This window comes from Rhipicephalus sanguineus, chromosome 5 (genome assembly GCF_013339695.2).
Source record: "Rhipicephalus sanguineus isolate Rsan-2018 chromosome 5, BIME_Rsan_1.4, whole genome shotgun sequence".
NCBI lineage: Eukaryota > Metazoa > Arthropoda > Arachnida > Ixodida > Ixodidae > Rhipicephalus > Rhipicephalus sanguineus.
In genome coordinates this window covers 125,413,435-125,440,419 of record NC_051180.1, presented here as the reverse complement: position 1 = coordinate 125,440,419, position 26,985 = coordinate 125,413,435, and the positions used below count along the sequence as shown (strand labels likewise).

Sequence of the window (26,985 nt, the reverse complement as noted above, 5' to 3'; positions counted from 1 at the left end):
CTTAAGTATTTTCATTTTTCTTTTTTGCAGGTTCTGATTTCAGGAGAAAGCATTAGTGTATGAAGACAATAAATGAAAACAAAACACACTACTGTCTTGCAGGCTTTAGGAAGTTTATTACAATCCACTGTAGATGCAACATCAAAGGCACTGCCATCACACTTGTCACAGTTGAAGAAAGTTCTTTTTACTTTGCGTTCCAGCAGAAATGCATGGCCGTTAAACTGTAGCTGTTCCGATAGGTTCGGTGCCATACCACTCTAGAACAAGTAAGGGCAACAGCTCAAAAATAGCCCACAAAAATAGCAAAAATGCTCATCCATCTCGCATCCTGCAATAACACAACATACCACCTTACACGCACATTTAAATTGAATTGAATGCAGCAATCATATTGCAAACCAACCTTAGAGAGAACGTAGCGCTAAAGGGCAACACACAAAAAATTAAGCTGGAACACATCGTTCAACTGCCTGCAAGTTAGATCCACAAAGCACTGTACAATATTGAGGCAAAATATCTCTCCAGGCAATCAGTAGGCAACCAACACCCTCACATATTTACAACCTGAGTGCACCAAAAAGAAGTAACGGAAAAATCGATGCCCATTGGTGAAACAAGCTTCAGCATCAGACTTACTTGCTAAAATAACTGAAGGCATATCATCGCTACCAATCATAACTAAAAAATTTGCCACTAACAAGCAGCGAAACCACAAGGACCATCTATTGGCTGCTTTTTTCGCAGGATAACATTGAACAGCAGTCAAAGATGCCTCAAGAACAAAAGGAGCATTGTAACAATAAATAAGCTACATACAGATACCCACTCGCACATATTTTTTACACTGAGAATACTAATATCTAACGTAGGAGATGCATTTTAATACGCAGCCCCAACATAGGCTAGCATCCTCAAATTACTGCAGGTTGGTCTCCCCAAGTGATACTGAAAGACAGCATGGCGAAATCAAGGAGTAAGGTCAACTTGCAGCACCATAAAAACAAGAGGAAAATGTGCTACTATGGGCCATCAAGGCATTGCAATTACTAAAAGGCAAAGAAAAAAAAAAACGCATTTCATTAGGGCTGCCCATCAATCCCAACACACATTGCTGCTTGCACGCTGCAAGCATATCTTCAACCACTAGCGCCATTGAAACTTTATGGGGGAAAAAAGTCACAGTTTTGCTGCAATGGCGAAGCAATGAATGCGACAGCAACAAATTAGAATGTCACACAAAGAACGGCAAGCAGCTTGACACTTGCAACGCACCGCTCGAGCGCAAAGGACTCGCGAAAGAAACATGCACAGGACAACCACGAACTAACAACGGTCACAGCTCGGCACTTGCAGCACACTGCTCAAACACAAGGAAGGACACTCGAAAAGAATGCATAGGTAGGCACAGGACAAGCGCGAACTGTTACGGTTGTTACTTCTTCGTGTTTGAGCAGTGCGCTACAACCCAACGCTCTTAGACTTCTTTCTCTTTAAAACTGCGGCGCGTGGAGTAACCCCTCCGTGTCTCCTGCTGCGCAGTCGCATTCAGCGCATCATTTACTTGGCATTCCACATCGTCAGTGGGTACTGAAATGGGCCAGTTTTAAGTGCGCGTCTGAAGGAAAATGTAGGAGCGTTGCTTTAAATTAAAGCGCGCCCTTCGGGCAATCTCGCGGGTGATGCTACACATACTGAAGCACTTTCGAGCTCTGCGTGCCTTTAGCGTTAAACGGTGTGTATAAATAGCTCACCGTTGTTATGCTAAACAGCCGGTGGCGCGTGGCCAAGTTGTTTAAAGCAGCGCGCTGTAGAGCGAGGGGTCGAAGGTTCGAATTCAGATGGCACGCTTCGGAAATTTTTTTCTTCCGATTTATTTTTCTTTGTGGCTTTTATTTAAATATGCATATACATATCCGGGACATGATGGCGACTGGCAAAACCAGCCTAGTGTGTCCATATAATTGCTATCGCAATAAAACAAACAGGTCAACAAATTGGACCTGGCATTCCTCAGACCTCTGAAACTTCAATTAAAAACTTCCTTTGCGCCGTCAACTCGCAACGCTGAGGCCTTGTCTTACACACTCGTTTCACTTCAAATGGCAAAATTTATTTCCCTCCGAGTGCTGTCAGAAATAAAATTTTTTAAGATAATTAACATTTGCTCCTGAAACTCCGAAGAAATGCCCATTCTCGCAAGCTAAAAACTTAATCTGCACTGCCCCGAGGCAAATTAATGGCAATTCTGTGAATAGGGTGTGCTCGATGGCTGTGCCACTTCAACTATGCAACACGTGTGCAGATGTGCAGTCAATTTGTCATGTGGCAGCACACCTTCGAAGTCACACTACAAAAAAATATAACAGTCGTCTGCCTTGTGCGCCTTTCCTTTCTTCGAACACTGCATGCTCAGTACATCCAGACCGTAAATGGCATGTGCACTATCAGCATGACGCAGCGCTCGTGACAAGAAAGTAGCGGGTACAGAGTTTTCAAGAAAGAAAATGTGAGAAGATGGATAACGATTATCTTTAAAGACGAGAGCATTCAAAATTTCACAAGCCACGCTCTCGCACTAGCGCGTGCAGAAATGACTCGAAGCAAACAGTGCATTGCACATTAGAAAAGAGAGACAAGAAATGACAGAACTGGTTTTCCAGCCGCAAGTGGGAGTGCGTCGTCGTGGTAACGCAGACAAGCGCTTTGAAATGCCATACGCTACTTGCGCTTGCAAGTGCATTTGGAGAGGGTAATAAGGGCATTAGCCAGAGTCTCGGCTACTTCTCTCGGCAGACCTGTCGTGGGATCACTGCCGCAAAAAGAGCCTTGTGAAATAATATTTAAAAGGGGACACTAAATAGAAACACTACGTAAAGCCCAGAATGGTGTACACCAAACAGACCAAGTAAGAGGACACACAACACACAAATGATGGTTGACTTTGCCATTTTACATTTCTACACAAGCTGCCATGGACATCATGGACTTCAATGTTCTTGGCGCCAGTTGAATACCAGTAAAAAAATTATAAAAAAGATTGCATCGCACTCAGGAGCAAGCTGCTACTCAACCTGTAACAAATATGCACTGAAAACTTGAAATTTGCCATGTCACAATGATGTCGTGAGCCCAGCTTTTGGGTGTAAACATAGAACAGACGAACTTTAACCTTTACTCTCTCAGCAAATAACCTATATTTCTCCACCAAATATATGCAGATTCAGTTTTTAAATATTAGCCTATGACTGTAAAGTGAGTTACCCCCCTATTTTTTTTCTTTTTAAAGTCCCTTGAAAGCTAGCGGTGCATCGCAAAAGTGGGAGGGATTGGGGTAAAGCAGTGTTTCTCGGCCACAAATATCAATGCGCGATGGTAGCGGAGAAATGCCACTAGGCTGTCTCCATCACGCAATGCACCTAAGAGGCGGCCACGGGAGTGTCGCCGGCGCCTGCAGCCTCTCTCAGAAGCTGAGCGACCAAGTCAGCCAGTGGTTCAAAGGTGGACACGTAGCCCTGCCGGCTGAGATGCAGGAAGTCGAACATGTCGTGGTAGCCTATGGTGCCGTCGGGGCGCACCAGACCCGGGTCCAAGTCCACCAGCTGAACCTGTGGTTGGCCCTTCAATGCCTTGGCCAGCAGCTCATTGATCTGGCGCCGCCGATCACGCTGCGAGTTTGGGTGCTGGCCGCATGGTAGCAGCTTCTGCATATGCAAAGCCATTAAACAAATATCGTGGGGATTAATAGGCCAAAGCAATACGCGAGCTACAAGAGATGGCACAGTGAGAAAAAGCGTGCGAGGCATTAATTAAGCTCGTGCAAGTAGTCACCTTTTTGGTTTAAAGCAAAGTTGAAGTGAATGGTCGAAACAAATTCGAACAGTAACAGGGATCTGAATAGTAGCGGATGCAAATTATAACCAGCAAAACATGTTACGTTTTAATACTTGCCACAGGTAGCCCACGTAAGCCCGTATAACATGCTTTAAAACATTTGTAAAAATTACCTGGGGTGCAGGTAATGTGCACCCTTAAAGGGACACTAAAGAGAAACAATGAATCAGTTTAGATCGATAAATTGTGCTCTGAGAACTCTTAACGTCGTTAATTTCGCCATCGTAAGTTTATTAATAGAGGAGAAAATCAAGTTCAAAGTTTCATATTTAAATTTCGCGCTGAAATCTCCCCGCGTGACGACAGGGATTTCAAAGTGTATTTATCGTATGTTGGCGCCATTGGCTCAACAAAATTACCTGACGTCACGGCGAATGGTGCAGAAACTTCAAGGTGGCGTCGCCACCCACATTTTCTTCTTGCGCGTTTTCTCGCTTATTAAACGTCTTCTCGTAGCAAGCGTGGTGTTTTTGGTATCAGGAAAGAGTACTTTACTAATATGAGAAAAATCGTTTTGCTCTTTAGTGTCCCTTTAACCTTGAAGCATGGCTTCACGGCGAAGCGGCCCCACACTTCAGTGAAACCACCTTTTCAGGCAAGTTACATGCAGTAAAACATGTCTATTTGTTCATTTCTAATACATACTTACAGATTTTGGCAATTTTAAATTTGCGTCGAAGCGAATACTCTCATATTCGTTAGAATATTCGCAGCACTCGAACATTCACACAGCAGCTATCATTTATTCTTTGGCCCATTCCTACTGATATGCAGCAATTACAATTGGGAATCAAAACCTGCAACTGGAACAGAAATCTCCTTCTGCCTGTCCCACTTGGGACAACTTGCGGTCCGCAGTGTGTAAAATTTGACGGCTATTCAACTCTCGTAACACAACACCGGGCTGCACATCAGTAACACATCCTGTTTAGACCTCGGAAAGACGCAGGGGAGCTGGTCTGAGGAAGTGCACACGATGAAGACACGCCACTCCTCTGTCCGAGTGAAGCACCTGCGCAGAATTCACATGCCCGCCTGTCTGCGCAACAGAACACCATGGGAGGAGGAACCAATTGCACACGTGCGCGGTTTGCTCTAATCCACAGCTGCTTCACTCGCATTTTCTGGATACATATCGTGAAGTTTTGCGGAGGGGAGTGCCAAAATAGCTGCTTAAAGGGCCAGTAAACAACCCCGAGGTCCAAAAATTGTAATTAAGACAAATATGCGCACTTTTGCTATGTGAACATGCTGCCGCAAGAATTTTGCGAGTACATGCTATAATAAGGAAGTTACAGGGGTTAGAACATTCGTTTTAGCTGGTTTAAAATTTTCACGCGGCCTTGCCACCCTTCTCCGCCACAGGGAGGGGAAGGCGTAGCCCATCGTCGTAACTCCGCCCACTTCGGCAACGTGACACGACGTCAGCAAATGAGGTCATCGATGAGCTCGATCAGTCGCAATGCTTTTCCGCTTGCTACGGCTCCTGGTTGTTTACTGTTTACAGTGTCACACGTGCTCCGTAACTTGACGGGCAGTTTTCGGCTCTTCGGTATTTGTGACCTTTGTGACAGTTCACAATGCAGCAGGAATGTGTGCTTGCTTTCTAAGACGATGACGGGGCGCGAGAGAAAAGCATGGAGAACCCCGCTTGCCGCACGTGCAATGGGAAGACCAAGCAAGCGCGACCCGTCGGAGCTACCGGAGATTCCCCCTCTCTCCGCTCGATTTGCAGCTGACAAGTGAACAACGCTTCCTCCACGTGTTGCTCATGTTGAAGGCGAAGAGCGTGCAGGTGCTATGCAGTGCGAGGACAACCCGACAACTGCGTGGCCTAAACTGCATCACCGCAGGGCCAAGAAACAAGGTGCAGTTTCGTAGCGGTGGGTAGGAACAGGAACTGACGTTAACTTGACAACTGTCTGTTTGAGACCCGGTTTAGACCAATAGAAGAGCTCAGTGGTACGTCAAGTTGCCCATGGGCAAGTTTGCTTAACTGCGTGTACGAAGGGATTGGTCAGGCAAAGGAAAGAGACGTGGGGATTGTTTTTCGAAATGGAGGGTCTGCGTGGCGCTGTAATATTCGGAAAATGTGATCGCCGTGGTCTACTGTACGAGCTGGCAAGCTTGTTTGGGGGGTGTAAAAAAAAGTCGTAGCCTGTTTACTGGCCCTTTAAGCCTTTTGGCTTAAAAATAAACAACGAATAAAATCTACAGGCACTGAGCCACTGCAGTAAGTGTGCCCACTTGCCAGTAGTGAGTCATGCAATCGGGCAAAAAGAATGTGCCACATTTGTTGCCACAGCCACACATAGCACTGGCTAACAAAGCCAGGGTTACTGATACATAAATAGTTAAATACACAACAAAGTGGACAGGGGTAAAGGCGCTACCACAGCACAACGATAATGCACCGCATGCATAGTGCTGAGGTTGTGGGTTCGATTCCAACCGGCGGTAAACTGTCTTTTTCGCTCATTTTCCCTACAATTAGTATAGTTGAAAACCACATTTAACAACCCCTATGCTTTCCTTATCTGTTGCCTTCGTAAGTTTGTGTCAGAATGGAACCCTCAATCGATTACTCTCTAGCTCGTTCAAGATAGGAAAGAAAAAATAATTATATGCACTTTGAATTAGCTGCAAGAGAGCTTCCTCTTGGAGAAACTTGAACAGGATGTTTTTTTTTTTACATTTATACTGCTTTCATATAGACATAAACGACCCAGTTTTCCAAATTTTTACAGACTTGAAAAATTTCTACAGTATTAATTTGGCTATTCAATCTCTCGACACATTTAATTTGCACAATAATTCTACCTTGCTCTGTCACCTGCTAGAATTCTGTTCAGCTCATATGGTGAGGTGAATGTCCCCAAAAATGCAGTGGCACTGGGTTTCATACACGGGTCAAACTTTCTTTATTTGTGAAGCTTCTTTTCTAAAGGACCTGCGTAGGTTTAATTTGTAGATTTGTGCCACTGTCGGATCAATGGCAACTTTTGTTTTTGTAGAAAGTTGTCTTCCACAAGCTTTAAACCCAGTTGCATCTTAATGAAAAGGTACCATCAAATCAATCATGCAGAGAGATTTGAGCAGTCCCTCTTCGCACCAACAAAAAAAAGCGAGATTTTCATCGATGATAGGTTTATTTATCTAACAAATGTGACGTTTTACAAACAAGAGCACCATAGCATCACAAGTGTGAAGGGACACGAGCAGAAAAGTTGAGCTGTATTTCATTCTGGTCAACTAGCTCAACTGGTGGCTACGGGAATCTGTGATCCAAGTAATGCCTCTAATAATAATATCTGCGATTTTACGTGCCAAAACCATGATATGATAATTAGGCACGCCGTAGTGGAGGGCTCCGGATATTTGGACCACCTGGTGTTCTTTAACGTGCACTGACATCACACAGTACAGGGGCCTCTAGCAAATCACCTCCATCAAAGTGTGACCGCTGTGGCCGGGATCGAGCCCACGTCTTTCGGGCCAGCAGCCGGGCACCTTCACCACTGTGCCTCCGAGGCGGACCCAAGAATATTTCTCAATGGTAAGACAGCCATGGGCGTTGGCAGGGGAGTGCAAAAGGGGCACTTGACCCCCTCAAGTCACACCAGCACTTGCCCCCACCCAAGCTACACCAGCGCTCTCCCCCTCTCACAGCCGCGATGCAACACAGGCTTGCACCCCCCAAGACAAAATCCTGCCGACGCTCATGAAGACAGCCTCTATTTTCTTGCATATAATCCACACAAATTATTGAGAAAATTGAGAACTAAAGTAGGGATGCAGGTTATACTTGAATTTCAATGTGCCAGGTGGCTTCCTGCCACTGTTTCACGGGGACCTTTCCTCCCCCCACCCCACCCCCCATTGGTTGTTGTGGTTATGGGGGCGGGTTACACGCAAGGAAATACAGTATGTCAATGCTTAATGTGCCACTGTTGTTGCTGGGCATCCCCGTTCAACGGTGCATGGCTACAATTCCATGGTATTACATGACAGAATATTATTTGTTGGGGTTTTTACGTCCTAAAACCAAGATATGATTATGAGGGACGCCGTAGTGGAAAGTTCCAGAAATTTTGACTATCTGGTGTTCTAGGTACATGGGCATCTAGCACTTCGCCTCCATCGAAATGTGGCTGCCACGACCGAGATATTCCTGCCATGTGGTAAGAGAGTTCTTTTGTCATTTATTATTTGTTTGTGCAATCATCCACCATTTTTACTGTTTTTGTTTGTATAACACATGCAGTCCTTTGTTGGCTTCCTTTTATTTTAACTGTCTTTTTTTTTCTACACGGAAACATCACCAATATTTTGTCCAGCTTTCCTGTTTGAAATTCCACTACATTCAACTTTACGGTGTGCATTTCTTTACCTTTCCTTTGAATTGATGAGATTGCTGATAGCATGCTTATTGCGTACGCACTGCCACTATGCATTTCTGTAAGTCCCCAATTACACAATGCATTACAGGGTCTGTAAGGTATCTTTAAATTTTAGGAATATAAATGCTTCCAGGCTTTGGGTGATACTTCCAAATTCTTCACTGTGATAATGGCTCAACACAGTCATAGAACACACACATCCCAGATATGGTTAGTGGCATGTCGATTCTCCGACGCCACGGTATGGAGGCAGTCTGCGCTCCTTAGAGTCCTCTAATGTGGCAACCTCAAATATGCACTCACCAAGACGACTACTTGTGCCTCGGGAAGGCGAGACTTGATGGCAGTTGTGCAAGTCACTATTCCTTCGGCAACGGCCTCGGGAGAACTTGTGTTATTATTGGAACCCACAGAGAGCACAACAACCTGAAAGTATAATTGGCAGGTACACTTAATACAACACTAGGATTAATTTGAATTAGATTCTGGAGTTTTTACGTGGCACAACTGTCATGCAATTGCGAAGCACAACACAGCCAGAGACTCTACACTAATTTTAACTGCCTGTGGTTCTTTTATGTGCATCTCAATCTAAGTATACACGGGCTTTACTATTCAACTTATTGCATTTTGCCCTCATTGAAATGTGGCCGCCGTGGCTGGGAATCAAACCCTCACCCTAGTGCTTAGCAGCTAAGCCACCACAGGAGGTAGCATTAGGACTGATAACCCACTCAGCCCGTACACTTATCTTGAGATTTGTGCTACGATCATGACAAATTTGAACATGATTGCAAGCCTGCTCCTTGCTTTTCTACTCTGATATCGGATTTTTTGTATTGTGATTTATTATCTTAACAGTTTCTCGATAAGACAACGCTGACACTTCTGAGTGGCTTGATATCAACAGCAGACCGCGAAGGCCAAAACATTAAAGCCGCTTTTTATGAGAAGCATGAGCGTGGGTAATTAACCTAAATTACACTACGCGCTTGAGGTCGAAATGGGTCGTTACACCCTGAATTAAATACAAGGATGAGTACTACGCACCTTGGCTTTGATGTTGTCCAGCTCTCCGTTTTCGATTCTCCAAAGCACATTCTCGATTCGGTCTTCAGGAATGCCAAAGTTCAAGCAGTGCAGGGGAGCAAAATAGTTTTCCCACACCTGTGAACAGGAGCAGAGCAGGTATTGAAGTTACGCGAACGAAACCTTCGGAATGGGACAGCGTCGACTGAGAAAACTTGCCTCGGACTGCTGAAGAAATGCTACCGTGTAGTCGCCAAGCACTACCACGTCCGGCTCCTTTTCCGTCCCTTCTGCTAAGAATAACTTGTGCTGCGAAAGAGATGAAAAATGAAAGACAAGGTTTAACTGTCGGATGACACAATAATAACGCCATTTACACCGAAACCAAGCACGCGTCGACTAGCAACAGGCACGTTGGTCGAGAATTACGACGACACCCCAACCCAGTACTCAGCTCGACGAGAGACGCCAATTAAATGAACGATGTAGCAGAAGCAGGCGAGTTCTGCGAGGCAGTCTTTATGATAAATTATAAAAACAACCACGCTTGCAGTTCATCAAACTCACCAAGCACAACCACCGGTCATCACCGTCAACACTTGCGCCGGGCGCAGGCACCGTACAACTCATGTTCAAGTTTCTTTGGCGAAGGAATAAGCGCTTTGTGATTCACAGCCTGATGTGCATATTCACATCAACACGCAGCGTAAGTAATAATCTGTAGGCCCACTCATACACCGTCAGCGATATGGATGCAACAAAAGTTGTGGATACATGCACAGCCTTTTCAATGTTTCTGCATGGGACTGCCTGTACAGAGAAGGACTTGATGCGTGAGGCGCTTTCTGCTGCCTTCTTAGTAGCGCTAGTGAGCTGTCATTTTATGTAAATTTAAAGTAACGTACAAAGCGCAATCGTAACAGAATATGTTGAACGGAAGGTTTAACTATTCTTGAAGTTTTATTTGTTAAATTATTGTGGCATCACATCTTAATTGTTTGAGTGGCAAGTCTATGGTACCATGGGGGACCGCGATCCATCTGAATGAGAGGTGATAGCAGCTGAGAATCAGCTGATCACTCGTTTTGATCTTTGTTTGTGTTAAAGTTTACAAGAGTAAAACAAAAACACCACAACACGCGTGGTCTCCGCATGTCAAGCAGTCCACCTGAATCTTGTGCGACGCTGCGGCGATCTCCGCTGATAAGTGCTTCGTGAGCGACAAGTGCCTTAATTGTGCGCCGCGATTCCCTGCGCACTTCGAAAATACGCTGCTCGCTCTCCGTGTGATCGGTTTTGGCTTGCATGTGTGTGATTATCAGTGTCGCGTGAAAGCAAGAACGTCTCGTAGCGATGAAGTGCGTGTTGTGTCGAGGCAGCGGTTTATGATCTCAACGGCATTTAACATCGGTGCCTGTAGATCATTGATACGCTCATCATCGCAGGTGGGATTCGCCCTGTTTTCAACCATGTCTACATTGGAGACGTTGAGGTTTGATAACTTGGCCCTGCGGACGCTGCCCCTCGACAAGGAAACGCGTAACTACGTGCGTACCGTGAGTGGTGCCGTGTTCTCGCGGGTATTGCCAGCACCGGTCGAATCGCCCGAAATGGTTGTCTTCTCCGAAGACGCGATGATGCTGCTAGACCTCCCGCCATCCGAGTTGCAAAGGAAAGACGCGCCAGAGTATTTCTCCGGCAACAAGCTCCTGCCAGGGTCGGAAACGGCGGCGCACTGCTACTGCGGACATCAGTTCGGCTACTTCGCTGGCCAGCTCGGCGATGGTGCGGCAATGTGCGTTGGCGTTTCTTTCAGCTGCTGATCTTTTTTTTTTTTTTGTACATAGTCGTAGAGTGCCGGACCTAGTGGTCTACTTAGCAATGGTCTGTTATTGAGTAGCATTACTGTTAGTCAAATCAGCTGTATGTAGATATCCCAGAAGTGCCAACTTCAATTTACGATCAAATTGAGCGTTATACCTTCAGTAGCATCTATAAATGTTAAACGGAATCTATGTACTTCAAGGACTCATTGCTGTTTGCAACAGGCTGCTTGTGAATGTTCAATAAATAGAAAGGTCAGCATATAAAATTAAACACCCTGCTACTGCACAGAAATATCATGGCAACCGTGCTGCTTTATAATTAAAGATTCAAGCGACTACAAATAAATAAAATGAATCCTTCGTCCTAGTGGTTCAGTGACCCTATGACGAACTGCCACCAGCTTCTGAAGTTGACGATTTGATTCCATAACAATACAGTGCAAGCTGCATTATAATGGGGAAGCATGCCAATTTGTTTGTTTATGAATCTCTAGACACACATTAGAGTAACCCAAGCTTTTACTACCTCTAGACATATACTACTACTAGACATCTCTCCGAGTCCTTCAGTTTGAATCGGAAAAGTAAAATGATTCAGAGAACTCAATTTTTAGGCAATTCTACAGATGCTCAAGGCTCGTTCGCACCATCGGCACTTCCACTGTTGTGCTGTCCTACTGGTGGAGCTTGTGCAGCTCACTGCGGAGAGTTAGAGGTTCTCCAGAGACATGGAGTACATTTGGCTGCAAAAAAAAAAAAGCCTTCCGATGCTAGAATGAGTGTTGTGCACAAACAGAGTGTAAGCAGAGCAGCATTCTTACTAAGGTGCCATGTGTGTGTGCTCCGGTGTGTGCAGTAACTGTCAAACTAACATCTAATATTTCTGTGAGCATTGACTAATTCCAGTGGTTTCCTTTCGGTTTTATCATGTCAAATCAATGTGTAAAAGCATGCACAAGTGCATAATATATAGCTTTGTAAGCAAGAGCCTTTTGCAGTGAATAGCTTGCGTACTGTAATAAATTCGAAACCATCACAAGCAGTTGTATGAATGAGGCACATTTGGCTTGACTTGTGAAGTGGAAGCTGCCAGTCAAAATGGTCACGCTTCAGAGCTATGCCAAATACGTTCTGCCATAGAAAATGTTCTTTATAGTGCGCAATCCTGTGTTTGAATGCTTACTGTTACTGCAAAGAAATGTTTTATCTAAATTACAGTTCATTTTGAAGCAATTTTTAAATTCACTGTTTCATTCGAAAATTGGGTGTTTGGAACTTGTTCTGCATGTCTCAGTACAGATGAGCAAAGTTTTCAAAGAAATCAAATTCTCTCACCATATGTGCTCATTTAAAGCAGAAGGCCACTGTTCTTGCCTGAACTCTCAGATGTTCACATAGTGTGCTCACCTTCTGTGTTTGAAAGTTTCAACTTACCATATCCCATCAATAATATGGAAGTGTACAGATCAAGTGTTTTATGACAGATGAGCTTGTTTTCGTTTTATCACGAAGGTACCTTGGTGAGGTCATCAACCGCAAGGGTGAACGCTGGGAAATTCAGCTGAAAGGGGCCGGGTTGACACCGTACTCAAGGTCTGCAGATGGCAGAAAAGTACTGCGCTCATCACTTCGAGAATTTTTATGCAGCGAGGCAAGTCTGTCTGACTAATGCATGTTTTCAGCACTTTGTGCACAAACTAATTCTTCACACAAGTTTTCAGGTAATTATTGCCTGGAACCACTAGTGTGACTCAGCATTTAGGCATTCCACTGCCAAGCATGAGCTTGCTGTTTTGATTCCCAGCTGTTGTTTCCAAACTATGATGTTGTTATATTGCAAAAAACACCTGTGTCCTTAGGTTCAACTGCACATTTAAGAATCATTGTGGTCAGAATTAGCCGGTAGACCCTTACCACAACCCCTCTCAATTGGCCATATGCTGGTTTGGACAACAAATGGTAACCCCATAATTTGATTTCCAAACAAGACACAAGTTCAGGGGAAGGCTTGAAGCGATATGAGAAATGATTAGAACAGGAAATGTCACCGTTTCGACAAGAAGACTTGTCGAAACGTTGCACTGACGAAAACAACTCTTGTCGAAACATTGACTTCAGCAATATTCCCTGCTTAACGTTTCTGAGAATTTGATTTTTTAATGCGTTCATGTTTTCGAAGTGAATAACATTTCTTATGGGCTTCTCCATAGTGGTCATGAAGGCACAGAATGCTGCTGATCTTCAGTAATCAATTCACATATATATTTTTCATTGAGTAGCACTGATACCTAGCTCAGCATTGTATCCTATCAGTATTCTGAAGCAGTGCTTAGTAAGGAAAACAGCAACTAAATTTGTTCCTCCGTGTTTGAAAGCTTTGTGAAATGTGCATTCTTGGCGGAGTGTGAGCATGGTGGATGTCATTAGAGTTTGCAGAAGCGACCAAGCGTCATAAACAATTGACCCCTTCCTGTATCTATTTGTAGTGACGCTAGTGCATGGTGTTCGTTTTGACAGCTGCCAGTGTATTTATGTCAAAATAAAAAACAAAAAGGTGCAATCATCTGACAGCCATGGAAATGTTCTTGTCTTTTCTTTGCGTTTTAAAATAAAAGACCAATCTTGTGACCATTTGGAGTGCATTTGTTATTTTTACCCAATGTACCCTGTACATTTGCGCAACCTACTTTTTTTTTTGCAGGTTTGTCAGAAATGAAAAGTTTCAAGAAAACTGAAGCATTATGTTTGTGATCTTACAAGATTGCTTAATAAAAATAGACATTGAAGCAAAGCACACCTGTTGAGATGTCTAAAGTAGACAGAAATTATACTCGTATATTTTCCTAAAACATGGCAATAATCTGTTAGAAAAATTATATGAAGAAACAATCCTTTTCCTGCAGGCTTTAAATTAGTCAATTAAATTGTCAGGTGTGGATGCTTTTATAGATCTTTTTTAGAATTTTACTGTCAGGTTGTAATACGGAGCTGTGTAGTTGTATACATGGTTGTATAGCTGTGTAGTTGTATACACATTGATTGATAAATTTGATTAAGTTTTGTCAGTGATAAGCTAGAAATCATTAGTGGCTTTAATTGTTTAAATTTTCACTTCCTAGGCCATGCACTACCTTGGCATTCCCACCACAAGGGCCGGAACATGTGTCACATCCTCGACAACCGTGTCGCGCGACATGTTCTATGACGGGCATCCTAAAAACGAGAAATGCTCAGTGATTCTACGAATTGCCCCGACATTCCTAAGGTTTGCCTTTCTATCAATAAGCTTTTAATGCATTTGGCTGGCCCAACTAATACACGTGTCACTGACCAAACTATTCAACTCGATTTCTAAAATAAATGTAGCTAAACCAGGCAGTCCTCTAAAAGTCTGTTTTGTGTAGGTAGCGAGTTCATTACAAATTTCTGCCTTGTAATGTACCAGTGAAGCTTCAGACTTTCAAGCAACATTTGTGCATTCTGGCAGTGCAGAAAAAACACGGCATATGTGTAAGTAGCACGTACAGAGACACGTTCTAAGTAAGAGTTGTGAGGCTTCAAAGTTGACACTTAGGTAATTTTTATCAATACAAGAATACTCCTATAATAAGATTGGATAAGTAATCCAGTAGGATAAACCTTATTGCTCTGCCTTGATCCTGACAACAGTTACGGGACTTTAATGTTGACACTCGCGCGGTTTGAATATGTTTTCTGAAGGTCTTTGCAGTCTCGCAATTCTTGTTATAGGGTAGGCAAAATAATCAGTCAGTCTTGCTGAGTTTCTTGAATGATGAAAATGCCATAGGACCACTGTATAGTGAATTTTTTTGTACTTTTTTTTTCTTTCACTAGAGAAGTAAGGATAGGAAGCTTGCATAAAACTGGAACCAAATAACATACAAAAAAGCGCACCGTGTGCTTGAAGTAAGTGCATAAAATTACGAACATCTGCAAATTTTGAGGTGTATGATTTTGAAGGATAACTTTTTTTTTTCACCTAATACAAAGCTCACACTTAAATTCAGAGTTTCAGAAACCAGGACCATGCCACGAAAAAATATGTTGAATCTATATTTGTGGCCTACATTTTGGCCTACATGTGGCCTACAAGTGGCCTACATGTGATGCATAATAACTTATGCATGTGAACTACTTATGTACAGTAAATGTATGTAAAATTGTTTCCAGTAGTCCTCTAGGTGTATGGATCCCAACCTTTGGGAACCTTTGCAATCCTGTTTAGTGTCCAGTGCCCACTCCATACATGTCCGAGGTCCCTCTGAGCCGTTGCACTTACTGGGAAATTTCTAACACGTTGGATCTTTGTCAGGCCAACTAAAATGCATCCACATTTTCCAGCATATCATTGAACATAGTGTACAGTGGCATTCTAGCCCCAAAGACAGCAGACGTTTTATTACTTTTCCTTAGATTTGGGTCTTTCGAAATATTCAAGACCTTGGACAGCTTCACCGGAAGAGTTGGGCCTAGCGTCGGCCGCAAGGACGTCTTACTTCAGCTCCTCAATTATGCCATTGAGACGTTCTTTCCAGAGGCAAGTGGCATTGCGTTTTTACTAGACAACACTGTTACAAAAATTTCAGCCTATTTTTGGTGTGTATTGCCAGAATGTCAGTGACCTCATCTTCTTTTCCCCTGCACTTTTTTCTTGTTTCTTCTGACAGGTTTATCGCAGTTGTGGTGATGACAGGGAACAAATGTACGTAGAATTTTTCAAGGACGTTGTCAAGAAGACTGCACACCTCGTTGCAAAGTGGCAGTGCGTAGGGTTTTGCCATGGGTAGGTCTTGCTCCTGAACACCCTTTTAGTAGTACGTAGCTTCACACTCCCTTGAACATCGCACCATGACAAGAGTTACACTTCTCTTTTCAGGGTACTAAACACTGACAACATGAGCATACTTGGACTTACTATTGACTATGGTCCTTTTGGGTTTATGGAGCGGTTCGACCCGGACCACATCTGCAACACCTCAGGTGCTGTTCAGCTCGTCTGAACTTTATCTAATGCCTATCGGTGCACGAAGCTACAGTTCCATTCCAATTTATTAAACCTTAGCCGAGCGAAACTTTCCAATGAAATGAACAGATCCTCACATTTTCTTACACTGTGTTTATGTACAAAGCAATGTAGTATTAGTTTCTATTTCACAATCTTGTCATATCTCAAAGACATGTAATTTGCAAACAGATGCTCTGCTTCAATGACTATTGAAGCCAAAAGTCTTTGAAGTGTACACGCCTGATTGGCTCATTTGTGCAAGCACACGTAAGAGAGCTTTACCAGGTGACTGGCGCTCATTACTATAAGTAGACTAAGAGTAACTAGTTATTAGTTCCATCACTACAGCAGTATCTGTATGACTGCCGCTGTCTTCGTGCATTCATGATGCATCATTTTTACTAGAACACACTGCATCAGTGCACGTGGGAGCTTTCTCGTGCAAAACACACACGGCATAGCGCGGTGTGGCTTGCATCGTCTAAAACAATAGCCTTAGTTACGAAAGATATCTTGCTGTGCCGAGGCCACACAAATTCAAAATGCAACAAACTTGAAATATTCTACTTGTTCACATTTGAATTCGTGCCGATTGTGATACCATTCCTACAGATGATGGAGGTCGGTATACATACATCAAACAGCCTGAAATCTGCCTGTGGAACTTGAGGAAGTTTGCGGAAGCCATACAGTCAGCTGTTCCACTCTCAAAGACTGTGCCATGCCTGGATCTGTACGCATCGGAGTACGAAGCGTGCTTCCTAGGGGGAATCAGGAGGAAGCTTGGCTTGCTCAAGAAGGAACTTGCCGAGGACAAGTGGGTTATTAGTGCACACAACTTTCAAGTGCATAAGCTCGTCTCTTGATGCGGTGCTATATTGCTATGTGCATTTCCATTGCCGTCTGCAATTTGAGAAATTTGTTGTTGTTGTCAAGTACAACTCCGTTGCTGGTGGCTCCTTATGACACCAAAAGTATATGAATAGCAGTGAGACCTAAGTCATACCATTTTTTTTAACTCACCTAAATGTTTCTCATCAAAGGCGGCAAGTTGGGCTAGTTGGTCCTGTATTCCTTGTTCTCGTCCACGTCTTTTTTTCGCTAGTAAATATGTCCTATGTTTCTCATCAGCCTGAAGAACACCATCTAGCCATCTCATGTACGGACAACCTGTTCTTCTTTTACCTCTTGCTTTTGCTAGCATTAATCCTTGCTCCGTTGACATGACCAAAGTAATAAATTCAGATTCTCAGAAGTTCGAAAAAAAAAAAGCAGAGCAAAAGTGGATCCCTGAGGGAACGTTGCTCTGACTTGTTTCCGCTTTACAATGTTGTATAACATAGAGGCTTTCGGTAAATTGATGATTTGCAAAAAAATCTCTAATTTGGATTTCCTGCAAGCTTTATTTTCTTGCCAAAAACTCACTCACAGACTGCTTTTCTTGCTCTTTGCACTTTTCCCCCCGCCTGCTTCCAATGACAGTGTATGAACACCAGAATCACTTTCAGAAAAACACCACAGGATTGTTGCACCTCATATTTATGCTTCAGCCTATGCAGGGGGGATGCACTTTCACTGGTATGAGGAGAGGGAATGACACTTAGAGTGAGGAAAGTGCTGTGAATGAAAGTTCTTGGTTAGAAAAAAAAACTTTTGCATGAAAGCCAACTCCTGCAAATCGTCAATTGCCGATTGATGCGGAATCATTTCCAGGGACCTCGTCACATCTTTCTACGACACCATGGAAAGGACAGGTGCCGATTTCACGAGGTCGTTCAGATGTCTGAGCACGCTTGCAGTTCCAGGACACCCCGACCACGAGCCTAGCAAGGAGAGCCTTCTATCGAAACTCCTGTCGTGCTGCAGCAGTCACGCTGAGCTCACCGACCACTTAAAATCTCAGACCAGCTCTCGGTGAGTAGTTTACAACCCTCATTCTGCCAAGATGGGCTGTTGGAATCCCGCAATCATTCACCAGCTGCGTTGCCACTATTCCAGCAGACTTCTTGCTCAGTATAGCTTCTTCATAAAGCAGAAGAAAATACAATGCATGCCGAGTGCCTTGCTAGTTTTAGAATCAACGTTTATAATCAAAATTTTTTTTTCAAGTGTAGCTCTACATTATACTTGTGGAAAAGTATTCAATGGCTTCTTGTGAATCTCAACATCTTCCATTTTTATTTTGGAGCGACTGCATGGGTGCTAGCGATACTTCATCAGCCTGTGCAATGCTTATTTCTTTGCCTTTGTGTTGTCTTAGATTTTTTCATTGTTTTTAGTGGATTTACCTTTAATTTAATTTACTTCTTGATGTAAATCCCAACTTTTTTTGGACGGACCTTATGGCTTACTTACGCTTGTTGTACAGATATTCACTCATCTGCATGTGTTCATCTGGCTGCCATAGAGCTTCTTGATGCCATAGAGCTGAAACATTGATTGTCTTTGCCTCTTACAGAGATTTCCAGCTGTTTCTTATACTCTCCAAGAACAATCCGGAATTGCTAGAGCAACTTGGCAAAGGTGCCCTCGCAAAGGAAAGAATTATGGCTCAGATAGAAAAGGCCAAAGAACTTAAGGTGAGTACATCAGGGCACACAGAGAGAACAAAAAAAAAGAGGTGATGGATATGCTAGGCAGGTTTAATTAATTGAATATGCCGTAGTTGAAGCATAACACCAGTGAACCTTGATAAAACCAACACTGATATAACAAATTATCAGATACGAAGATGTAATTGCAAATTTCACAATTCTTTTTCCCAGCACAAACATGTGTCTGTAATGAATATTGAAGGTAATGAAGATAATTTATACTTGAAGTGATAAGAAATCATTGAGGAGGAAATGCTGCTGATCCAACATTTCAACAGAGAGACTTGTCTTTGTCAGGACGTCAGGCCCTGACTAAGACAAGTCTTCCTACTAGTGTTGGCTCCGGTAGTATTTCCTGTTCAATGAATTGCAATCACGTCAAGCCTCTCATGTTCCCCGAAAGTATTGTATTGTTTGGACTATTTTATGGTTGTAACTTAGTTATAAAGAGTGCTGGCTGTGCTGCCACCCATGTAAGCATTAAAATCTCTGCCTGGAAACTGTAGAAGTATCTGCTCTAACCCGTCTATTTGTTTGCCAATTGTTCTGGTGACCATTATCTCTACATTAGGCTTGTGCGAATAGGAAATTTTAGGGTCGAAGCGAATGGTGATTTGGTCGAATAATTTTGATAGTATATATCACATGTTATAAAGGAGAATAAGCACATCTGTCATCACCCGACTAACCTGCACAATACATTTTTTTTTAATTAAAGCAAGGCATGTGCAAATGTCATTCTTTTTGGTTCAAAGGCAAGTGGAAACAACTTTGAATGGCAGCAGGATTTAACCTTCGGTAGAACGCAAGTGATAACCTGTAAAATATGTTACGTTTTAAAATTTACTATCCTTAGAGCATATAGGTCGGTATAACGAGCATTTAAACTTTAAAAAAATGATGAATCGATGTAAGGGTAATATGTTCATTTAACCTTAAAGTGAGGCTTCGCAGCAGTGCGGATTTCCCCTGTAAAGGTGTATTCACAGTAAGCACTCCTCCACTGCAGTGAAACCACCTTTACAGGGGGTTACATGCGGTTTATATAGTATTTCTATTTGTTCGTTTTGAATACTTCGAAATTGGGATAATTTAAATTCGTTTCGAAGCGAATTTGAATACTGTAATGTTCATTCGAATATTCGAACTGCTCGAATATTCTTACTCTACATGCATACATGTGCTTGCATAGTGTGTAGCCAGACTTTTACTGTTACGCGAGCCACCATTATCTGTTTCCACAGGAAATGAGTGCGGAAGATTTTGAGGCCCGGAACAAAAAGATGTGGACGGATTGGATCGAAGCATACTGCAAGAGGCTGACGACAGACGTGGAAGGGGTGAAAGACTTGCAAGCCCTGCAGGATGAGAGAGTTCACGTCATGAACAACAATAATCCGAGGTATAGTTTCAAAAACCAACACAGAGTTTTCAGTGCTTGCATTAGTAATGCAGTGGTCACTCAAAAGCTATGAGGAACATCCTTCAGCACTTATTCTATACCTGCCTTCCCTTGTACCACTTGAAGGGCCCTCCATTTTCTCAATGTTCTTTTACACATTTCAAATAAATGCGTGCATTGTGTACAGAATATCGTGACGATTATCTTTGGAGAATAAGGCAGCGCTGTGCACCTTAGGAAGGCTAAAAATTCAAAAAACAACTCCATGCTCCTTTCCTGGCATTTCCACGTTACGACGACAATTGGTTGCCCCCTGGTGACTACATGGCCTGCTTTGTTTGTTTGTATGCATGCATTTGTGATGGAAGGCATACGTATGTGAGCATCTATTGCTGATAACCAAGCAATGGGGGCTGCACCCTTCCTTAAGCATTTAAGAACGAACCTGACCCCTGTTCCCACACAGCACAAGTGCTCTTTCTTCCCTTCAGTTGTCTTAGTCTTGCGCACTTTTTTTTTTGTATGTGAAACTGTACCAGCTCACTTAATATATTTCTTCATTTACATTTACACTACAAGTGTAGTGTGTAATTACTACTTCATTTACACTACAAGTGTAGTGTGTAATTACAGTGCAGGCTGCCAGTAAGTCTCAGCAGCTTGAAAACTCTTTGTCCAGTGATGAACCAAGGCAATTTCACCTAGAGTTGAGAATGTGCAAACAGAAAGTCATCATCTTGCCTGAGTTTGTAATCTTTCAGGCAGCCTGGCATTGCCAGACGTGATAGCTAATGTTATCTTGAAGGTTCTGAGGCAACAAGTACAAATGTTTCAGGCATTGTTCTACCAATGCACACACCTTGCAGGTTTGTCCTCAGGAACTACATAGCACAACAAGCTATTGATGCAGCAGAGAAAGGAGATTACAACGAGGCTCGAAAAGTGCTGAAGATTTTGCAGCGCCCATTCTCTGATGATCCTTTGGAGCTGAAAGGTGAGCTCTACATTGCCAGGCATATGTCAGGCAGGACTGTTTACCTATAAAAGACACGATTTTGTGCTTAATAAGAGAGCATGAAAAGGTAAAGAAATTTGCAGTGGCTTAGCTCGGCCGTGCCAGGATATACGTAGTGTTAGGTAAGGTTCAGCTGATTATTCTTAGCTTTCCTGGTTGTCAAGCTTGTCCGCTTTTCTGCGCCGCTTAGCAGCATTTGCGCTCTTCTTCTTCATGGCTATACCACGCTGGCAAACGCCAGCCAGCCGGTATGACAAGTGGCTAACCTCCCTGTCCTTCCGTTTTTCTTCTCCTCCTCCTCCTCCCCACTATACGTATACCCCCACTGATACGTCTGCGTATGTGCGCAAAATGAGAGGCGCTATCAAGCGGCTCTGGCACAGCATCAAATGGCCGCTGCGCAACGGAGGCGCACAGCTGGGCGCTCGCCGACGCCATTGTGTCTGCCACAGCTATGACATCACTCCTCTGGAATGCGCAGACTGGCGAGGCGCGCGCGGCGGCGGCAGCGGCTCTGGTGCGCCGTGCGACGTCACTGCTCCTCGCGCATGCACAGCACGGCTCTCCAACTGCCACTTGAAACTGCTCCGCCCCGGCCAGTGTAGCTAACGCTACAAAAACTGTCGTCCACTCATTTGTAGCAGCAAACTGTAGAAAAGAAGGCTTCACACTTGGAAGATAAATTCGACCTGATCTGGGATTTTTCTTCCATTATTCTTCAACTGAGAACCTTTCTTCTTAAGAGACCCACATGGGTGTCTTTGTAGCTTCCTGTGACGAATGAGTGAATTCTCCCTGCTTTATTTCACGAGCTTTCACAGAACTGCTTTGCTATAACGACCGAATGACAAATTTTTCATCCTTCAGGTTCTGAAAGTGCACCGTATGAACCAGGACATGGAATGGTAGCAGTATCTTGCATTTGCTGAAACACCAGTACAGTTTGCATTGTTCTACTTCAATGCAATGAACTTTTGTAATTAACTTTCTTATGCACGAATGATTGTAGTCTACCATTTACAAATGCAACATCATCTTTTGTGGGTGTTGCTTTACCGTATTTTCCAATACAGCATCAATGGTGCTCACTTACATGTTTATGTTCCTTATTAAAGCTCTCAACAAATGCAAGGCATTAGAAATCTAGAAGTGCTAATCTCTTCAGCACATTTCATTTTCCTTTAAGAGTAAATAGATTGAAAGTTGCATTCCGCATATCTACTCCACGCATTTCCCATGTTGCCATCTATGCGCTGCAGTGTTTTTGTATACGAGTACCAAAGAGCTCAACAGTCAGCATTCAGTACTTTATGCCAAGTACTAAATCATCTGCTGTAAATCGCTGAAAGGAGCATTGTAACCAAGTTCCCTTGTCATCACTGTTTCCTATATTGTTTGTGTTTGACATCTTGAACCCTTATCATATCAAGCAATGGTATAACCTGCAGTTCTAAGGACAAAGTTGTTTGCTCTCTCTTAGTGCATGCCGTGTTTATTTACCTGGTAGGGAGGGTGACAAGTAATGAATTGGGGAGTTAGTAATTACATCCTAATTGTAGATGTTAACCTTAAAGCTCAACGACTTCAGATGTCATTACAAATTTGCTTTCACCTGCAAAGAGTCACACTGTTTAACATAAGAAATGATAATGAGGTGAATTGCTGTTTGCCTGCAGGAAAACAAGTTTGCCCTGCTGTGTTTGATGAAGGATTCTACGAAGGAAGATATGCATTGAGTGCCGCTGCGTTGAGGGTCTCCTGCTCATCTTAACAGATGGTAATCGCTCAGCTCACTCCAAGAAAGTGTAACCTCTCTCTCGGACGAAATATAGTTGCAAATGAGTGGATGCATGCACGGTGCTAGTGGTCATCTTACTTCCCAGTGAAGAAAACTTTTGATGTGCTTGGATGACAAATCAGGTACATGTAAACCATGGCCCACTACTGTCATGTCCCAGACCCTTATTGGTCAGCCTTTACGGACATTTTACTTCTCATGGTTTTTTTTTGAAGTGGCTCTTCCGATCACAATATTTAATTTCACAAATATGTTTGTATGTACATGAAATTATTTGTGCATAGAGTGTCACACACGTCAAAAGATAAATTTTCACAGCTGCAGGCTCTTTTTCTTCATGCTGTGCTAACCTAAACTATATATGCTGGAGCATGTGCTATCTTTCAGAGTGTACAAGGAAATGACTCCCAAGAATGGTGTCTTCATAACCATGTGATGCCAGGCAAACCCAATTAATGTTGGTGATTAACGAGAGTCGATCTGTCATATTACGTCATGTACGGATGCATCGCTGTCTTATGTGCGAGGCTGTATTTCTTGGCCAGGAATGCTAACAGTTGGAGGCATCTTCTAGCCTTTATAATGTTGCATCTAATGTATATTTAACATGCGAGCTTGGGCTGTGAATCTGGCTTAGCATACCACAAACACTTCTGTCTATGAGCCCACTCCTGGTGGTCAGGCTTGGAGCTTCGTGCAACGGTGTTGCACTCTCGACACTTTCTGCAGATTTCGCTGGTGCTTAGCAATCACCTTTCGTGAATGCGTCCCTGCCTTGTGGGACGTGAAACATGTTTGTTATATGTCACTACTGGAATGTTTTGCGTATATTGAGCCCAACCAATATATACATACTCATATCTTGCAGCATTTCCCTGTGCAAGAGCTTCTTACTGGATCAATTAGGAGAGAGAGAAAAGACAACTGCGATGTTCTCACCCTCATCAGCAAAGGATGAGTCATGCAACAGCATCAGTACCACTTTCTAGTGATAAGTTGGAAGACATTACTATCACGAAGACACGGTTGCACTGGTGGCACATTCCATATGGTTGAAAAATGAACTTTCAACCGACTATAATGGTGCAACTTTTCCCCGACAGAAATATTAATACCAATAGACGATCTTTCGTTCGTTACATTGTTATCTACTGTTTTGCTTACAAACGTGATTTAGTTATAGAGTTTAGAGGTAGCACTTATGTAATCAATGAACAGGACTACTTAAAAAGCATGTGCATGTTCTCTGCACGCAACATGTAGTTTGTTGGCCACTGCAACGTTCTTTGAATAAAGCTACCAGTGGTATTGATACATTGATCATTAGCTTCCAGTTCCTTTTGTGAAGAATGAAATTTATATGGACACATGCTGGACACCTGCACAATTTGCCATATAATTGTACTACGCAATAATTCTGTGTGCCAAAGCGATACATGGAATTACAACTACAATTTACATGACAACCTTTGATGCAACAGTCACTGCTGGCTTTAGGTAAGTAGACAGGCTTATAAACATAGTACATATAGTAGCACATGTTTATACAGCATTTACTGAATGTTGCATCACTGAATATTGTGCAGAGCCCACACATTAAAATTACGAATGTCCTTTTCCTTCACAATAAATGCCAAATCAGCGAGATATTTGTTGTGTGTATGTTATTCACATGTTACATGTAATCGGCTGTTCACTGCATTGTTACATGCGAATAAAGCTACCATTGTGTTGATATATTGACTTCTAGCTTGTGGTTCCTATTGTGAAGTACAAAATAATGAAAACTGACTTAGTTCTCGCTATACCTGCAGCTCTCAGCATGGTTAGTATAGATGACATTTCATTTCAGTTGAGCATTCAGGTTGACCATTGTATAGTGAAAAATCTACTACCCCTTTGATCAAATAAAGCCACTGCATTGTTCTGACACCTTTCTCGTGCAAGTGCAACCTCTGATTTTCGTGGCATATCAAAAGGTTCTGGTCTGTAGAATTCCACACAAAAACTACTACAGAAATCTCTTGCACTAATCGTTCAGCTGCCATGAGAACGATGGTTAATATAAATGCATTTGTGTAATCCTAGTGCTCGTGCCTTTTTGCATTTCTGCAACATCATTATGCTTTACATTTCTAACTTTCCTGGCATTTTCTTAACGCAGCAAGGCAGTTGGCCTCCCCTTACATACATAATCAGTGTCAACAGTGTTTTAATGCAGTAAGCTGTTTAACTTGAAAAAAAAAAACGATACTAAAAATGGGATGATGATGATGATGATGGAGGAGACAAACATGGTGCTATCTTTACAGTGTACCTGAAGTACAGTCGGTACAAAGAAACAAACAAGCAAGGACAAGATATATCACTAAACAATTCTATGTCGTATGCTGGACAGGTACACAATTTCATTGCAATGGAGCAGTAGTGAAGGCGCTCAGACACAATTTTGCAGAAATACGGTACAATACCTAGTGTGTTCAAACTCTGCTGTGATTTAGACAAGCCATTGCTTAAGTTCAAGCATGCTATGAAATGAATGTGCGTGTGTTGCTGCTCAGAACGGCATTTCATTTCTGTCGTAGTCTAAGTGGCTTGTAATCAGGTCTTGTAATCAGCTGAAACTTCTGTAATGCCATTCACCAGCGCTTCACCAGTGCCGAACAGCTACGTGGCTGTGATGGCTGGAAACTGAACCCATGACTTCAATGGTTATCAGCAGAAAGTCGCAGTCGCCATGCCTCTATTAGCCCTGAGAACAAACACTGGCGGTGCGGCAGTCGTGGCGATGTGACATCATGGCAAGAACTCACGGCCGCCGTGTACCCACAGTTTCTCAATACGGTGGTGGTTACTGCTTTCTTGCGACGCAAATCTCCCAAGGTAGAAGGTGGATGTTTTTACTACTAGTGAAAGTTAAGTAATCTGCGGAATGTTTGAATAATATAGCTTATAATGGGCAAACTCCCGTCCGAACAGAAGATATTCGTTGCAAGAAGCAAGAGATGTACTATTTTCACCGCATACTCCAAGAAATCGGTGCTAAAGAAACATTTACACTAATGGTTGTAACTTCATTACAACTTGGCGTACACTGCACGGTTAGAACATGTGTCCTGAAGAATTACAAATAAAATTAGGACATATTCAATTCACCAGCTACATTGCAGTTTGTTGTACAACTTACGTCTGCCTCGGCAGATTATCTGGGTGATTTGACAAAGTTGCGCTTTCTGCTGCAGGAGACTTTAGATGAATCTGTCTGTCACAAAGAATCGCTTAATACATCCACAACATTAAACAAAATAATACTGCCACATATAAAACTGTTTCGGAAATAAATGCTCAGATGTTAGTATACTTGGATTATGTAATGATTTCTTCTCATTTAACAGTCGTCTGGGATTATGTGGCCGTATACCTCGATTTGCATGAACTGCTGGTTTGATCAACCGCCGCGTCACAAGCGGTCATGTTAAATTCATGTGGGAGCACTGTTGATAGCAATCGGTTGCAAAACAAACTCCTGAAAGCCGAAATGAGCGTTCTGAACTGTTTTGATGGCGTTCTCAGCAACGTGGCTCACGTAATAAATGTCTTTCGCCCCAATGAGTCAATGACTGGTCTCACGACGTCATGTCCATATACAGGATGATTGATGATGGTCAGGGGTAATCAAATTCAAGGAAAATTAATTTATGAGCTGGCTATCTAAACTGATACTTACGAGTGTAACAGCGCCGTTGATACGATGCTGCATGAAGACACAACCTTACAGCAATAAGAAGTGTCCGCAATTTAACCTCAGCTTGTTTTTGTAGTGAAATGAAGCCCCGAAATGATTGCAAGGAAAGCATGAAACTAAACAACATGATGAGTGAGCGAGTACAGAAGAAAAGCAAGCAACTGTGGCAGTATTCTCGGGCAAGCACTTTCAAGGTATATTTTGCAAGCCTCGATACTGCATGCGTTTTTGTAACTCTGCGCGGGGCTTGGCACAC

At 42.9% G+C, this 26,985-nt stretch overlaps 2 protein-coding genes across 2 annotated transcripts; one reads left to right on the top strand and one right to left on the bottom strand.

Annotated features, from left to right (window-relative positions):
- Window positions 1-89: 89 nt before the first annotated feature.
- Window positions 90-10,130, bottom strand: LOC119394227 (platelet-activating factor acetylhydrolase IB subunit alpha1). Its single transcript, XM_037661514.2, has 5 exons — window positions 9,891-10,130; window positions 9,543-9,632; window positions 9,345-9,461; window positions 8,598-8,720; window positions 90-3,704 (listed from the first exon to the last, which is right to left on the bottom strand). Exons 1-5 carry the CDS (start codon window positions 9,951-9,953, stop codon window positions 3,420-3,422), a joined length of 678 nt encoding a protein of 225 aa, XP_037517442.1. The 5' UTR covers window positions 9,954-10,130; the 3' UTR covers window positions 90-3,419.
- A 226-nt stretch (window positions 10,131-10,356) lies between these two features.
- On the top strand, window positions 10,357-22,963 carry LOC119394223 (protein adenylyltransferase SelO, mitochondrial). Its single transcript, XM_037661511.2, has 12 exons — window positions 10,357-11,118; window positions 12,662-12,800; window positions 14,269-14,414; window positions 15,584-15,707; window positions 15,838-15,953; window positions 16,047-16,150; window positions 16,788-16,992; window positions 17,889-18,089; window positions 18,634-18,754; window positions 20,014-20,171; window positions 21,038-21,165; window positions 22,863-22,963. The coding sequence occupies exons 1-12, from the start codon at window positions 10,709-10,711 to the stop codon at window positions 22,955-22,957; spliced, it is 1,947 nt and encodes a 648-aa protein (XP_037517439.1). The 5' UTR covers window positions 10,357-10,708; the 3' UTR covers window positions 22,958-22,963.
- The last annotated feature ends 4,022 nt before the right edge of the window (window positions 22,964-26,985 follow it).